Genomic DNA, 16,343 nt, shown 5'->3' with positions numbered 1-16,343 from the left:
AACCCTAGTTGTAGGGAGGAAATTACACTTCAGTTAACATAAAATATGGGAAACAGTAGCCATAATATAGCTCAGAGACTGAGCTTTGACAATGCAAATTGAAACCACCACCACCACCACCACCAAGTTAATAGTTACGTACCATCTGGTTTTCTTCCATAACATGAAGATGGCTGAGCAACGTATCAGACCAGTTTCTTTCAGGAAGGTAATTGCTGTAATATGCAGGATATACCTCTAGTGGTGATTGAGATCTACCATCTATTGTCAGTTCACGATCTCTGCTCAGTCTTGGAGGAGGCAAATGTGTGATGCTTTCAGTGCCGACGATATCGCCCTGGCCCCACCATGCAGGAATTTCGGATCTGCAGTAGCCAAAAGTCTCGTAAGTTGCAGGCTGTGCCGTCCATTCATTTTCATTCCGCAATGGTCTAAAAGATCAGTTAAAAGGGTTTAGCATCACAAGCTTCCAAAGGCCTGCTAAACTTTGTGAAATATCACTTCAGAGCAAAAATATTCCATTCCAAATCTGTGCACAGAATTCTTTAAGTGTCACCTCCTTTATTTTATTTATTTGTTTAAAAACATTTATGCCCTGCCTTTCCTCTTAGGAGACCAAGGCAACTAACAACATATTTTAAAAAGTGTTTCACAGAACACATAAACGGCTGAGATACCAAATGTTACAGAGAAGGAAGAAGAAGAAGAGTTGGTTTTTATATGCCGACTTTCTCTACCACTTAAGGAAGAATCAAACCGGCTTACAATCACTTTCCCAAAGTCTAAGGCAGCTTTATAAGTTCATGGGTTATGCGGAGGGTTGCCAGGTCCCTCTTTGCTACTGGCGGGAGATTTTTGGGACAGAGCCTGAGCAGGGCGGGGTTTAGGAAGGGGAGGGACTTCGATGCCATAGAGTCCAATTGCCAAAGCAGCCATTTTCTCCAGGTGAACTGATCTCTCATCGGCTGGAGATCAGTTGTAATAGCAGATCTCCAGCTAGTACCTGGAGGTTGGCAACCCTAGTTATGCAGGTCTAGGTTTAGAAAGCACTTCCATGATGACTGCAACTCAACGCTTGTCAAATTTTCTGCTTTTAGTATTTGTGTTGTTTTTGTGTGTGGTCATGATCAAATCAGTTGCTCTGTCCCCCCCTCCCCCACATTACACTGTTGGCACTGAATCCATGTGCGATGTCTTCCCCGGGGGCCAAAATAGGCTCAAGGGCCCCATCTGAGTACGGTAACTGCTCATGTTGGCCCATGTCCTACCGCTCTACTAAGCAACGTTTGGAGCCTTCCTTCAGCCCAAGGAGCCATCATCCCATTTGAATGTCCCTTCAATTTCTTCCAACCTATGACAGGATACTGCCCATTGTCATTCTCAGACTAGGTTTGCAGACTTTTATAAATCTTAAAAATGGATCAAATGCACACCCTGCTGGAGCAGACTGAAGAGCCACCTGGTCCAGCATCTCATTTCACGCAAGGCTTGATTAAGAAGCTTGCGCGGGGGGCATGAATGCAACTGCCTCCTCCCCTGTTGCTAGTCCTCATTGTCTGGAATTCAAGGGCAGACTGCCTCTGTGCTTGGAGGTTCCTTTTAGCTGGTTTGGCTAAGAGACCTACCTGTCATGAATTTAACCAGCTCTTTTCTTTGAAGTCAGCAGCTGGTACCACATTTGGATTGGACGAAGAAGTGCTTTTTTTTTTTTTTTTGGTTCACCCATCGACTTAATTGGCTGAAGGCCAAACCAGATGATGCCATGTCCTTGAGTTTGCCAAGTGGACATGGTGCCATTTTGGAGCCTGTTCTTTTCCTTTTGAAATTGCCATGGGGGCCCAATACTGTTGGGGGCCATGGGAAAACGGCTGGGACCCTGCAGCGATTTCAGAAATAACAAATGGGCTCTAAAAGGATGCCACATTACTGTGGCAGACATGGGGATACAATATCATCTGGTTTGGCCCTGAGAAACAGTCATAAGAACATAAGAAAGGCCATGCTGGATCAGACCAAGGCCCATCAAGTCCAGCAGTCTGTTCACACAGTGGCCAACCAGATGCCTCTAGGAAGCCCACAAACAAGACGACTGCAGCAGCATTGTCCTGCCTGTGTACCACAGCTCCTAATATAATAGGCATGCTCCTCTCATCCTTGAGAGAATAGGTATGCATCATGACTAGTATCCATTTTTAATAGTATCCATGAAGACCCAACAAGAGACGGATTGACTCAATAAGGGAAGCCACAGCCCTCAATTTGCAAGATCTGAGCAAGGCTGTCAAAGATAGGACATTTTGGAGGACTTTTGTTCACAGGGTCGCCATGAGTCGGAAGCGACTTGACGGCACTTCACACACACACACACACACACACACACACACACACACACACACACACACACACACATGAATAGCCCTCTCCTCCATGAACATGTCCACTTCCCTCTTAAAGCCTTCCAAGTTGGCAGCCATCAGTACATTCTGGGGCAGTGAGTTCCACAATTTAACTATGCGTCGTGTGAAGAAATACTTCCTATTATCAGTTTGGAATCTCTCCCCTCCAGCTTCAGCAGATGACCCCGCGTTGTAGTATTATGAGAGAGGAAGAAAAGCTTCTTCCTGTCCTCTCTCTCCATACCATGCATAATTTTATAGACCTCAATCCTTAACCGCCTTCTTTCCAAGCTAAACAACCCTAAGAGTTTTAACCGCTCCTCATGGGGCAGCTGCTCTAGTCCCCTGATCATTTTGATTGCTCTTTTCTGCATCTTCCGAACCAAATCAGTCTTCCACCAACTCAGCTACTTTTTGGCTTGTGAACTCCCGCTGCGTTCTGGAGCTCACTTGTTTTAAAATTCTCAACAGCCACAATTGGGAACAAACACAGGTGAAGTTACGTGCCTCTATTTGGGTTTTTTCCTCTCCCCCTTCCCCCATGGGCAAACATTACCAAGTCTCTTGAACATAAATAGCACAAGTGCATTAGCATGGCATCTGGAAATTGCCAATTACGGGGAAAAAAAGCGAACACCACATGTTTTCTATTTTTGCTATATCAAAGATATCCCTTTGCCCTTCATTCCTTGGTATAATTGCCATGGAAACAGAACAGCAAATTGAACCCGAAAAACATGGTTTACGTTCACAATAAAATAAAACATACCCTGGAGTCAGAATCGGATCGCAACAATAGCTTGGGAGCGTCTGCTTCTGTTTGATGTTTGATAATATAGCAGCGGTTTGCTGGGAAAACGTTGACTTTCCTGAGTCACAAAGTAGAAACCAGCAGCAAGTCTTGATTTTTAGACTTGCTAGACATGTGCCAAAAACCGCATAAAACATACATTTGTTTTGGGTTGGCACACCAGAATTTGTAGAAGAAGAAAAAGAGTTGGTTTTTATATGCCGACTTTATCTTTTAAGGAGAATCAAACGGGCTTACATTCGCCTTCCCTTCCTCTCCCCCCAACAGACACCTTGTGAAGTAGGTGTGGCTGTGTTCAGAGAGAAATGTGAATAGCTCAAGGTCACCCAGAAGGCTTCACGTGGAGGAGTGCGGAATCCAACCCGGTTCACCAGATTAGCAGCAGAAGGAGGAGGAGGAGCAGAAGGAGGAGGAGTTGGAGTTGGTTTTTATATGTTGACTTTCTCTACCACTTAAGGGAGAATCAAACCGGCTTACAATCACCTTCCCTTCCCCTCCCCACAACAGACACCCTGTGAAGTAGGTGGGGCTAAGAGAGTGTGACTAGCCCAAGGTCACCCAGCTGGCTTCATGTGCAGGAGTGGGGAAACAAATCCAGTTCACCAGATTAGCCTCCATCGCTCATGTGGAGGAGTGGGGAATCAAACCCCATTCTCCAGATCAGACTCCACCGCTCCAAACCACTGCTCTTAACCACTGCACCACGCTGGCTCTCATATGCTTAATTCTTTCCCTGACTACTCTTCTGTTCACTGCAATTCTCCCTCCCAGCTGTTTTCTCCCCAACAGTTGTGCATTTACACTTCAGGAGAGCACTAAGCATCTCTCTCCACACAAAAGCACGTCTTCCTGAAGCTGTTTTCGTTCGCAAAGACTGGTTGTCAGGACATCGTTGCCCACATTTACCACTTAGCATGTGACTACGTGCTGGCTCTGGATACTTCTGTCCACCGGCTGGGCAGAGAAAGCTGAGCTCCCGCAGAAATAAATATGTCTTTTTTAGACTCTAATCATACACAGAGCAAAATGGGAGGTGAAAATGCCCGAGGTGATGATTTCATGTAATCAGCGGCCATTGCTGAATCAAGGTTTTAGTTCACCGGTAAGGTAAATCTGCAGGTTCCAAATAATTACTGCAAAATCCTTGGACTGCAGCCAGAGAACCGCTGCCCAGAACTGTCCCCAACGTTCCACTGCATAACCTTTTCATACGAGCATTTTTTCCCCAAACTGTATCTGGTTCACTGCCGTTCTCGGAAAGCGGATGAAAATATTTTGAAAACACAGCATGACAGTTTTTTTAAATGACATATCTGATCTAGTTAATTCAATTGGTGACAGGCTAAAAATGAGTGGGGGAGCCCGATATACACACACGCACAAATTATTTTTTCTTCTGGCGCTCAGGATGTCTTCACATCTCTTACCGTTCTCGTCCCCTTCTTTTGAATTTAAGGCAATAGTAATTTATTCGGCGCTGTCTGAAATGTGCCAGCTTTTCATGCCATGTCAACGGAGGACACCATCGTTACAAAAAGCACTGAAAAGCTTTTAATGAGACTTCTAAAAAAATGCAACTGGTAGGAGAGGGAAGATGTGAGACAGGAGGCGTAGTTCAAGCTGCTTATTAAAATCATCTCTTGCCAAGCAGTTTAGGTCTCACGCTGGTTTCTCCATCTTTTTTATTAGACTCTATTAAGATCTTCTGTATAAAGGGTTTCACAATACGATACTGTGGCATGAAATGGCCAAGGTAGTCATTGATTGTATTAACAAGACCATCTTTCTAGGGGAGGGGCCGTGGCTCAGTGGTAAGCATCCGCTTGGCATGCAGAAGGTCCCAGGTTCAATACCCGGCATCTCCAGTTCAAGGGACTAGGCAAGTAGGTGATGTGAAAGACCTCCGCCTGAGACCCTGGAGAGCCGCTGCCAGTCTGAGTAGACAACACTGACTGTGATGGACCAAAGGTATGATTTAGTAGAAGGCAGCTTCATGTGTTCATGTCATCGGGAAAGGTGTAACACCACCAGTCTCAGTTTTAACATGGTCTCCTCTGGAATACCCAGTTTAGACTTGAGAAGAGGAATGACGGGAAGTCAGAAACTCTTCAGAGAAAAGTTGTCAGGATGCCAAAAGTTTTAGAAGGGAAGGCTGTAGATGCTAGAAAAGGGAAGATGTTGTAAGCCATGTTGGATCCCCGCTGGGGAGAAAAACAAGGTATAAATCTAAAAAATAAATCAGGTTAAGGGCAAAACTTAAACAATCAGGTACACACACACACACAGATTCGTTTCTGCCGTCTGCAATATGGAACGATCTTTGATTGTGTTCCCCTCCAGCTCCTGCAGGCTGGAGTCCAGGGCGGGCATGCTCTCCAGCATCCTTTCTTCACCCCAAAAACCTCCCGCCGGTGGTGAAGAGGGACCTTGCAACCCTAGCTGGGCCTCAGTTGGGAGTGGGGTTGGTTCAGTAGCACCCTGAACCCTTTCTCTCCAGCCTCGTGCCAGTCCTTTGGCTGTGAAGGCATGGCCTCGCCCTTCCACCCCAGCTCTCCCTGGGCTGGGCTAATAAAGGACTGTCTGGGGGTGGGCTAACCCTGGACTCCCCCAATGCCCTCCCATCAGGGGCGGGCGCACCGTGAGTGATGGGAATCTGGGCCAGTGGTCTCACACGGTTATAATCACATGGTTCCCTCTCTCTCTATAAGAAATCAGGATGAAACAAGAAATTTCTGCCTCCCTATCACAGGTGATAAAATAAGAACAGATTCTTTCCTATTGGAGCGCTCTTCTTTGTCCTCCTAGCAATATTTTTGCTATGGAGGTAGCACAATATCCCCACCTAGTGACAATTTATAAGCATTGCAGACATTACATCGCAGCATATTTAAATCACCATAAAGGGGGGGGGGTATCTAGGTGAAAGTCTGCTCACTTAAATAAAGGAAAAAAAGGCTATTACGCATATTGATCATATAAACTCAGCTAGAAAAAAACATACATAATTATGGATATCGGCTTCTGGCACCTATATTCTTTTTATTGCCGCTTCATTTTTAAAAATGCCAGTATTTTAATTTGTTCTGATACAGTTATTCAAAGTTTTGTAAGCTGCTTTGGGTGTCTTTGGGCTGATGGTGCAGCCTCGAAATAACTAAAACAAACAACTAAACAAGCCATTGTTCAGCCTAATGACTAAGCTAGGAACAGTCAACCTTTCCAAATGAGGGCGCGTTTATCTTTAATTATTTTGTAGGTGGAGGGATTTAGACAGGTGCGATTTGCTTGCTTCTTGAAGCAGTGCGAGAACAAATGGCTGAGGTCACCTGTTCTCTGCAGCCATAAACATCCAAGAACACTAATGAGGAAATCCTTGCATTCATCTAAATTAAATAACTGTTTGGAATTCCAACCCAGGCTTCTCAACAGTTCTGAAGCTACAGGGGAGGGGCCCCTAAGCTTGATGCACCATCTGTGTAGAAGGCTGGCCCACTGAAGATGTAAGGCACACTTGATATTGTTTATAAGAAATCCTAGTACGATGCCCCAAAGCGAGAAGCAACAGATGCTTCACATATTTAGATTTAAATTCTCAAAATACTGCACTCACTATTTTGTGATAGCTCGATTGGTCCTAATAGAAAAGTATTACATTATTGCCATTTTTGGATTTCTCTCCGCCAAAAGGCTTACTTTATAATTAAAATATTTAAGAGTACAAAGGCAATATTTGTACAAAGAGTACAAAGGCAACCCAATGCAAATGAAGAAGAAACCTCTCTTTGTTTCGAGAATATACGCTATTCAGAAGGAGATATAAAAAAAGAATTTTATACTGGGATTTCTTAGCTGGTGAGTAGATGCCATTTTGAACATATAAACAAGCCTCGTATATAGTCTGGATGTTGGTTCATCCAGTTAAGCATCATTGACTCTGATTGGTAGTGGCTCAACGGGATTTCAGGCAGCACCAATGGCTGCTATGTGAAATACGTTACCTGGAAATGGCAGGATTAGAACGAGATTGTCTGTGTGCAAAGCATGTACTCTAGGGAGGGAGCATTCCTGCTGACCAGGAAGTGATGTCATTCTAGGAATTTCCCCAAATCTCTATGATAAAATGCAGAGAGATTGGGGGGACTCCTACAGTATAACTTGAAAGTTAAGTTGCTTCCAGGTTAGATGCCATTCCCTTCCCCCTTTTTCCCCTCCTTGAACAACAGTGGTGGTGGGAAAGAGAGTGTGCAGGTAGGAGATCCCATGCTGGAAGATTGTAAATGGTAACCCTAGTTGAACTGTACATCTACAGCACAAAAGTGTGTTCTCATATCCATGATAAGAAAAACTGTAACATACATTGTCTACATATACAGTCCTGATGGAGTTGTGACTGCGATAACAATGTGACAGGCAGGATTAGTGGAACGAGAATCAGATTTTCACTCTCTCTCTATTCACCTTTTCCGAAGAGGCCCGTTCAAGGAGAGCAGTTTATTAGGACAACCTGCCCTTTCCCTCCTCGGCAGAGGTCAGTAGCTGAGCAGTCCCATCAAAGCAGCGTATCCTTTCAGGTCACGAAACCCATTATGATCACATTATAATCGTTCCCGGACTGTTATGGAACGGCCCGCTCCCTCCCGTTAATATCTGAAGAATGGCAGTGAGCTCGGCTTCACTGGCTTGCCTCCTGCTATAATTGATGTAATTGCAGTGGCATGGTTGGAGAGCGAGCCTACAATAAACTACAGTGCCCTGAAGTGTCATTGTATAAAGGCAGCTGGGGGTCAAACTGACTTAGAGTACTCTGCCATCCCCCGAACTACCGCGAGGAAGAGGTTTGAAAACATCAAGCCTCATATGCCTTGTTGCTGTTAACAATATCTCCACGCATTAGGTATTCTGCATATTGCAGTGTCTCATTTTACAGTTAAATGCCCCATTGTCTGATTTCTTACCTCCCTATTTATAAGAAAAGGTCCAGTTGTGAAATATTACATGCATTTCTAAATGTTCACCCAAGACGAGCCAGTGAGGTGTAGTGGTTAGAATGTCAGTTCGGGATCTGGGAGATTCGGTTTCAAATCCCCTCTGCCATGGAAAGTCACTGGGTGACGTTAGGCCAATTGGAAGAAGAAGAAGAAAAAGAGTGGGTTTTATACCCCACTTTTCTCTACCTTTAAGGAGTCTCAAAGGAGCTTACAATCGATTTCCCTTCCCCTCCCCACTACAGGCACCTTGAGAGGTAGGTGGGGCCGAGAGAGTTTGGAGTGAACAGTGACTGGCCCAAGGTCACCCAGCAGGCTCTGTGCGGAGGAGCGGGGGAAACAAACCCGGTCCTCCAGATAAGAGTCCGTCGCTCATATGGAGGAGAGGGGATTCAAACCTGGTTCTCCAGATTAGAGTCCGCCACTCTTAACCACTACACCATGCTGGCTCCTAACCTCCTGATCAGCTTAACTTTTTGTTTCAAAACTGTAAGGAGGCTGGAAATATGAAAAACAAGTTGGTGGACAGTGGCACATAATACACATGGGAAAACACTGGGCCCAAGGAGAGGGCTGAAGCCTCATATGAGTGCAAAGAGGCATTTCTTAACACTGGTATTTTCAGCCACTCATGCCTCTTGTATTTAGCAGAAACTGAGGGCTAGAAACTTGACCTTTAAAAAAAAGAAAAACACATGCTTAACAATGGGATCTTGTAACTCCACATTCTATGTCACCTCCGTATGTCACCTAAAGGCACCAGGATACTTGAGAACGGAGGAGATCCACTAATTACCTGACATCTGCATGATCACCCTGCATTTTTGATGCAGCCATCATGCATATTCTGCAGCCTGAGAGGCAGCTGCATTCAATATCAATTTGAGGCGATCTAGAGCAGCTTATTGGGGGAGGTAGTAGTGAATTTCCTGCATTGTGCAGGGGGTTGGACTAGATGACCCTGGTGGTCCCTTCCAACTCTATGATTCTATCAGATTCCTTGCAGAACTGTACAGTGGGGGGCTCTCATACCAAGCCCTGAAGCACTTAAACCATTTTGGTTATTTCACCAGCTGAGCTAGCACCACAAAGAACAGAGACAAACACAAAAACACAAAACGGAAGCCTCCAGATACTGGGTTGGATCCAGACTCAGTATTCCAACAGTAGAAGAGAACTTTCCTGCCTTTCCCTCAGAGAAACGAAGAGATGGCGTCAGTAGCAAGAAGGAGAAATCAGTGGAAACTGACAATTTAGTGTGGATCCAACCCCCAGTCTGATATAGCATATTCTCAGGTTAGACTGTCTAAACATCTGATTGACTCTATATTTTATGGGGAGGTTTTGTGGTATCAGTCCTATTTCCAAGACGCTTCATAAAATAACATGCTGTACTAATTTTTGACTTGGTTTTCCCTGTGATTTTCGTTAAGAGAATTCCCTACCTCAAAAATGTGTCTTGCTAGAAGAGTAAACCTTATTTCACTAGTGAACATATATGCACATTATACCACAGACATTTTAGGGCACCCAAGATACAACCATCCCGATGGTGGCATTTTAATGGAGGATAATCTTCCTATTCAGCTGAACAGAAAGTCTACCCATAATCCTTTGTCAACCTTTTAAACTTTATCCACTAGCTACTATCGTGTGTAAACCTGAGATAGACAAAATAAGGAATTCACACAATAAACATTAACTAATAGAATTCATTACCAAATGACGGCACGATGGTCACTAGATTAGATCTGAAAAACGGACTAGGCAAAATCAAGGAGACCTGGGGTCTATCAGTAACTATTAGCCGCAATAACATTATCAGCTTCCTACAGCCATTCAGCACTTAAAGTCTGGAGTTCTAATCACAGAACTTCACTATCACCTGAAGTTTGGTCCTCTGGGAATTCCAGTGTTATTTCCCCCTAAAAATGCAGCTGTGGGGTCCTTGATACAGATTGGAGCCACCGTATTGGAGGATCTTTTTTTAAAAAGTGTTTCTCTCCATACACTCGCTGAAAATGGCTCCTCAAGCTGCTTTCCCCAGAATGGGAAAGAAGGCGCTGACCTGAATAGCCCCAGGCTAGTCATTGTGCATGGGGTTGGACTAAATTACCCTGGTAGTCCCTTCCAACTCTATGATTCTATGATTCTAGTCTGATCTCATCAGATCTCAGAAGCTAAGAAGGGCCGGCCCTGGTTAGTATTTGGATGGGAGACCTCCAAGGAATACTAGGGTTGTGATGTGGAGGCAAACCACCTCTGACCATCTCTTGCCTTAAAAACCCTAAGTTGCCATAAGTCAGTTGTGACTTGACGGCAAAAAAAGAAGAAGGAAACAGACAGGCACTCTTCTAAGCCTTTTTTTGCCGTCAAGTCAAAAGGCTTAGAAGAGTGAAGGGGGCAATTTGAATGGGGGAAACCCAAGTGAAAAGAGCTAAACCCCCCATAGCCTCATAAGCTCTGACTGACACCCCTCCCTCCCCTCGCAGTTCCTTTTTTAGGGCCACATAATGCATCTGGGGTTCCAGTCTTGGAAGTCCCATCATCACGCGTAGCTTGGACCTTTGTTGGTCTTTTCCTGAAAACAGGATGCTGGATTAGATGGACTTCTCAGCTTTATCCGGCAGAGCCATTCTAGAAGAAGCACAGAGCTCACTCCTCTCACCTACCCTGAAGACCTCAGGAAAAAAAGGGTTCAGAAGAGACAAAAGAATAGTTATTGGTCAGGTACCTCTCTTCCTTGTCTTGCATCGTAACTGCAGCATGGTTGGCACAATTTCTTTTGAAGGATGCAACAGAGTTCACCAGGAAAGGTGCTCCTGTGTCCTCTGGTAATCGAACGAATTGATCGTGTAAACTCTCATTCTCCTGCTCCAGCGTATGAGTGGAATCCGAATAGGCTTCGTGTTCTTTCTCAGACAAATCTATCATCTGGTGAAGGGAATTACCAGAACAAAACACAAAAAATCCGTTTATTTACAACTCCGCCGTAATTGAATTCGTACACTTCAGCAAAGAAACAGGCACAAAGCAACATTTTGCTACTTATTTACCATATGTAATCACAGAGCATTTATAGTAAATGATAATGCCAGTGGAACTGCCTGTAGAAACAGCAAAGAAGATAAACCGGTAGAAGGAATAATGGCCTATATAATATGAAAACGTCATCTCACAATGCTCAATGAACCCTGCATTCAAGGCAGCGGCCGCTTTTTGGCAGCGGTTTTTTTTCTGTTTTAATCATTCGGCGCATTTGAATTTTCTTGCCTTAGAAGTCTCAAAGAGGCATAAAAGAAATCCTGCACTGCCAGACTTGTAAATATTTTCATTACGGTGATCCCTCAAGTCATGTTTTCGCCAAAGGAAAATGCAGAAAAATGCTGAAATCATGACTACACACCACTTTCAAAACCACTCTCTATAAAATTACAGCACACTCGTGTTTAAAGCATGGCTTTTTTTTGGAGTGGGGGGAATAGTCCTGGTTCTAATGAAAAAAGTGACCACTGCCTAGAAGCAAACGGGGCACAATCTGGTCAATGTAAAAATCCGCTGGGTTGAATGGGATAGAATTAAGCTCAAGCTTTTCTCTCCCAATGAAATGAGTAAGATTTAAGATTTAAAGGGCTTGATTGTGGCAGGAACAAGCTCAGGGGTTCCCCTGGCATTAAAAGAATACACTGTAAATAAAAAGCTGACGCGTGAATTTAGGGACTGAAATCCAATTCTAATGCCACTTTCCAACACAGGCGGTGAAAAATCTATTGTAAAAGAATGTTCACAGAGTCATGTATCAGTTTTATAACCTTAATCCACCAGCCCTGTGCCTAGGGTTCCCAACTCTGGGTTAGGAAAACCCTGGACATTTTAGAGGCGGAGCCTGGTTAGGGCCGGGGTTGGAAGCTCAGCAGGTTATAATGCCTTGGAGTCTAGCCTCCAAAGTGGCCATTTTCTCCAGGGGAACCAATGTCTGTTGTCTGGAGATCAGCTGCGATTCCAGGAGGTCTCATGTTATATTGTTAGATGGGGGAAAAAAAACATGAATTTTTAAATGAAAGCGTCAAGGCCTATTTGATCACCTAAAGGTGACGTACAACAACAAAACATTCAACAAATGCAGAAGCCTGTGCGTTGACTACAGTGCTTCCACAAAGGGGATTTTCTGAACACTTTCCTCCATATTTCCCCTGGTTTTTCCCTTCCACAAATACTCTGTAGTGACTGCATCAGCTCTCGGGGGTTGTGGTTGTCACAGCTGCCATGGCGACTCCCCACTCTTTGTGCCCCTTTCTTCACACATGCGCTGTAGCAATATAATGGCTCTTTTACCATTTGAAACAAATAGATAAGTGACGCTAGATCGTTATAGCGCTATCGCACTATAGCAATCACCAATTTTAACAGAAAGCTGTCAAAAAGCCCTGCGGTGCCATGGCAGCAAAAAGAAATGTTGGGGGGGAAAATGCTTGTAAGGGGCTGATGGCGAGAAAACAGCACTGATATGGACGGCACACCTTTGGAGAGCAGGAAAATGCAAACAAGTCCCCTGGGTCAATGTTCTAACGTACTTGATTGCATTCCTTCCAAAAAGATCAGAGTAAAGCAAGTTTGGGAAACAGCATATTGAACACAGGGAAAACATGGAAACAGGATGATTACAGCATAATGCTGTGTGGGTGCCCAAAAAGAAAAAGCACACCAGTTTGGATGCCTAGATGGATGAATATCTCTGTGTGGAAGCACACTAGGCTTAATCATTTCTTCTCCTCAGAGAATCTTGGGAACTGTAGTTCTGTGAGGATAGACAAAATGCTCTGAGAGTTTTTCTAGCATCTTCGGCAAAGTGCCTAGTATAAAATCAATATTGTTTGTTGTGTAGAGAGGTCCTAATATTTTTTTCAGAAGACATAAAACGGCCTGGATTCACTGATGCATTTATTGTGTGATGCAATTAACCTCTACACGGATAACTACTTATGCAGAGTTAAAGAAAATAACTTGAGTCCCGTTTCCACATGGTGCATTATCACTCAATACCCATATTCAAGAATTCTGAACAACAAGCAGCCCAATCCAGCACCTGAAATGAAAGGGATTTAATCTCGTTTACTTCACATCCGAAGCGTCCAACCTAAATGGCTTGGGCAAAGGGTAAAAAGGAACCTGCTTATTCAGTCCTGGGAGCGGGAGAGCTGAGTGAGTTACGCTAGCCATAAAAAACCTCTTCAGGTTAAAACTTTATTTTGCAGATTCTTGCACTTTATCTGATCATCCATGCTTTTATCAAGTAACGCATTTAAAAGCATGAATGTGTCTGTTGCCCAAGGCTTTATCATCATCTATGAAAGACACACATAATATTCTGAGCCTGCCTTTCTCCTCCAAGAGTATGGGTTAGTATATAGGGTTGCCAGCTCCGTGTTGGGAAATACTTGGAAATTTGGGGGGCAGAGACTGAGAGGGCAGGGTTTGGGAGGGGAGGGACTTCACTACCATAAAGTCCAATTGCCAAAGCGGCCATTTTCTCCAGGTGAACTGATTTCTATCGGCTGGAGATCAGTTGTAATAGCAGGAGATCAGCTACTACCTGGAGGTTGGCAACCCTATCAGTACAGGCTAAAGCAGGGGACCCCAACATGGTGCCTGTGGGTGCTATGGTGCCCGCTGACACCTTTTCTGGTGCCCGCCAAGTCTTTTTAGGAAGTGGGTAGGGCTTGGTAGGGCTTTTGCCCAGCAAGGCTTCTGATTGACTATCGGAGATTTGATTGGATGTGCAGATTTTTAAAAAATGTTTCTTTGGCAGCAGCTGCCACCACAGCATAAGGATCTGCATGGCAGGGCATTTTGTGGCAGCCATTTTGTCGCTGCACCCACCGTGTTGTGTCAGATTTCCAAATGTGCCTGCAGGCTCAAAAAGGTTGGGGAGCCCTGGCCTAAAGTATTCTCTTTCAATTTATGAGACAATAAAACCCAGAGCAATAATGCAACTGTTAGCATTGCAGCAACATGAAAACAAAGTATTAATTATGTAAACTGCCTGATTTGAAAATCAGACTATCTGTCCTAGAATTTGGGATTGGTAGAAAAAGACCAGAAGGAAAGGTTAGCAGAGGTTTCCTGCATATCTGTAGCCTTGTTAGACTCCTTGAAACTGAAATAGAAATGTAATCATTTTATTCTCTGGAGTACATAATTCTAACAAATCAACTTCTTGTGTCAAGATGCAGCTCCTCATTGCTGTATCTTATATTTTCTAAAGAGATGTGAAGCAATCAGTGTAAAACAATAAAGCGGGAAGGATTTACACAACATCTTCAATCTCTAGGGTTGCCAACCTCCAGGTACTAGCTGGAAATCTCCTGCTATTACAACCTATTTCCAGCCAATTGAGATCAGTTCACCTGGAGAAAACAGCCATTTTGGCAATTGGACTCTATGGCATTGAAGTCCCTCCCCTCCCCAAACCCTGCCCTCCCCAGGCTCCACCCAAAAAAAATCTCCTGCCGTTGGCCAAGAGGGACCTGGCAACCCTATCAATCTCAGAGCTTTGAAACTTCTAATCGGGTAAGGTCAAGGTATCGGGTGATAGGGAAAACAATCATTTTTGACAGGCAGACAAAATAGCAATTTTTGCTGTTACTTTCCAAGCACTCTTGTACATATTATAAGCATTATAACAGTTACTCCCTTCATTGAAGTCAATGGTTTTAGCAGGGGTAACTCTGCTTAGGATTGCACTTGAGTTAGAATCGAGTTATTACCATCTAGCATACATATCCCAGGTTTCTCATCCCTGCTCTGAAAATGCGTCTGGGTATACTTCATACAAGACCCAGCATGGCATAGTGGCTAGTGTTGGGCTGGTGGTGGGTGGAAAAAGGCCATCAAGTCACAGCTGACTTATGGCGACCCCTTAGGGATTTCAAGGCAAGAGACGTTCGGAGATGGTTCGACATTGCCTGCCTCCGCCTGGGCTGAGAGAGCTCTGAGAGAACTGTGACTGGCCCGAGGTCACCCAGCAATGTGTAGGGCTAGAGCTGGGGAAGCCCAGGTTCAAACCCTCACTCATGCATGAAGCTCACTGGGCAACCTGAGCTGGTCAGACTCTCTCATCCTAACCAAACCTCACAGGACTGTTTGGGAGGATAAACTGGAAGAGCGGGAAATAATGCTGACAGATGGCCATCTAGCCTCTGCTTAAAAACCTCCAGGGAAGAACTCGCCACCTCCCGAGGAAGCCTGTTCCACTGAGGAACCGCTCTAACTTTTAGAAGGTTCTTCCTAATGTTTAGATGGAAACTCTTTTGCTCTAATTTCAACCCATTGATTCTGGTCTGACCTTCTGGGGCAACAGAAAACAACTCGGCACCATCCTCCATATGACAGCCCTTCAAGTTCTTGAAGATGGTTATCATTTCACCTCTCAGTCTTCTCCTCTTCAGGCTAAACGTACCCAGCTCCTTCAACCTTTCCTCATAGGACTTGGTCTCCAGACCCCTCACCATCTTTGTTGCCCTCCTCTGGACACGTTCCAGCTTGTCTACATCCTTCTTAAATTGCGGTGCCCAAAACTGAACACAATACTCTAGGTGAGGTCTAACCAGAGCAGAGTGAAGCAATACCATCACTAAACACCACCACGTCAGCACCACAGGTGAGCAATCCCACGTTAAACCGTCGCCCTGTGTACAAAAACACCTCCTACGTGGAAAACTACCCTGCCAAGAAGAAAGGTTTCAGGTTTCTCCCTGAGGTATCCTCTGAAAATTAACATTTCTTTACGGGGGGCGGGGGTTAAAAATCAGGGAACGTTTAGGCGTTCTGTTTGAACTGTTACAATGCAGGAAGGCCCGTACAATACTCAGGGTTGTTTGTTAAGGTTAACGGGCACCATGCCCAAACACTTTTACCTTGCCAGTATGCTCATTAGGGGCTGGCTGCTAAGAAATGTCATAGTTAACAGGAAGAAACACAGCCAGGAATTATGGAAAGCTGTTCACGTCTTGCAATAACACCAAGTCCTGGTTATTTGCCTCTGTGTGATGTGGTGATATTAGTGGGAGGCCAAACGGCCTTATTTCCTGCTCCGGCCAGGCTGTTTCCCCTCATAGTCTGTGAGGTAATATCTTTTGTGGCTGTCAATAG

At 44.5% G+C, this 16,343-nt stretch overlaps 1 protein-coding gene across 1 annotated transcript in view; it reads right to left on the bottom strand.

Moving 5' to 3' along the window:
* The window catches only part of DEUP1 (deuterosome assembly protein 1), a 53,222-nt gene that overhangs the window by 1,788 nt on the left and 35,091 nt on the right, over positions 1–16,343 (bottom strand). Inside the window, 4 exon segments of the mRNA XM_056858662.1 lie at positions 143–431; positions 3,166–3,227; positions 3,229–3,265; positions 10,927–11,126. Of these exon segments, the coding sequence (XP_056714640.1) occupies positions 143–431; positions 3,166–3,227; positions 3,229–3,265; positions 10,927–11,126 (588 nt within the window).

The sequence above is a fragment of the Euleptes europaea genome, chromosome 12, assembly GCF_029931775.1.
Source record: "Euleptes europaea isolate rEulEur1 chromosome 12, rEulEur1.hap1, whole genome shotgun sequence".
In the NCBI taxonomy this organism is placed as follows: domain Eukaryota; kingdom Metazoa; phylum Chordata; class Lepidosauria; order Squamata; family Sphaerodactylidae; genus Euleptes; species Euleptes europaea.
The sequence above is the reverse complement of the archived record's forward strand: the minus strand, read 5'-3'. Positions and strand labels throughout refer to the sequence as shown.